This window comes from Buceros rhinoceros, unplaced genomic scaffold, assembly GCF_000710305.1.
Source record: "Buceros rhinoceros silvestris isolate BGI_N320 unplaced genomic scaffold, ASM71030v1 scaffold15598, whole genome shotgun sequence".
Classification (NCBI taxonomy): Eukaryota; Metazoa; Chordata; class Aves; order Bucerotiformes; family Bucerotidae; genus Buceros; species Buceros rhinoceros.
The window spans coordinates 1-1,140 of record NW_010425245.1 but is presented as its reverse complement, the minus strand read 5'-3'; the positions used below and the strand labels follow the sequence as shown (position 1 = coordinate 1,140).

At 46.6% G+C, this 1,140-nt stretch overlaps 1 protein-coding gene across 1 annotated transcript in view; it reads left to right on the top strand.

The window, feature by feature from the left end:
- Positions 1–127, top strand: part of LOC104497788 (sodium/calcium exchanger 3-like) — a 3,432-nt gene extending 3,305 nt beyond the window's left edge. The window contains exon 5 of the mRNA XM_010141069.1: positions 8–127. Coding sequence (XP_010139371.1) covers positions 8–127 — 120 coding nt within the window. The remainder of the gene's footprint in view (positions 1–7) is intronic.
- The last annotated feature ends 1,013 nt before the right edge of the window (positions 128–1,140 follow it).

Sequence of the window (1,140 nt, the reverse complement as noted above, 5' to 3'; positions counted from 1 at the left end):
CCTCGGGGGGGAGCTGGGCGGCCCCCGGGGGTGCAAACTGGCCACGACATTGCTCTTCGTCAGCCTCTGGCTGCTGTACATCCTCTTCGCCACCCTGGAGGCCTATTGCTACATCAAGGGGTTTTAGGTGGTGGAGGGACGGTGCCACCAGGGGGAGGGACCCCCTCCTCTGTTACCTCACCGGACACCAGTCCTGGAAGCGCAGTTTCACCGGAGGGGACGGCTGTTCATCAGGGCTGCCGCCGCCCAGATGGCTGGGCAACGGGACGCCAAGAAGGGCAAAACCATCACAGAGTGAAAAAACCAGACAAAACCCACTGAAAAATGATACGTAAGAAAAGAAAGCAACAATGGCAAGTGTTGAAATAAAACAAAACACAATAAACCCAGCCACTGACCCCATTCAATGGGATTACGAAGTTTCAGCCATCTCCAAAGGCCACCTCTCCCTTAGGGGCTTGTCTCCTTTCCTTCCCAACACCCCTCCACTGTAAGGAGATTTTTGATTACTTTTACTGGTTGGGAATTGCAAAAGTCTGATCAGGAATTTGTGGGGTTTTTTTCTTTTTTTTTTTCATTTGCTTGTTGCTTTTTGGTTTTGGAGGAGCACGCTGCTTGATTTTTTTTTTTCTTTTTTACTACTTAAACAGAAAAATGTTAAAAATTTAAACTCTAAAGCTTCAAGCTGCCATTAGTGCTGGAATTGAACGTGTATTTTCTGAAGCCACAAAAGACTGTGAGACAGTCAAAGAACTTTTTCACTATTACCCGATCCCTCCCCTGCCGCTTTCCATTTCTTTCTTTTTTAAGGACATCACAAGACTGATATATTTTTACTACAAACACAGACACACACATTTAGTGACAAAGGCTGGAGCATGTAGCATCTCAACCAATCACCTGCCTGGGCTAAGAAAAAAAGGAGGAAAGAAACCCCAACCCTCTAATATAATCCATATCATGTATATTTTGACTATGGCATTTCTCTTTGTATAATTAACTTCAAGCTTGTGGTACTGCAGGGAGAGAAAATGATGTTAATTCACAACAACTGATAAAGAAATAAATGGCTACCCAGGAACAGCCTGCCCTGGAGGGCAGTGAGGGGGCAGGGGAGGCAGCACCGGCTCCCTGGGGGGG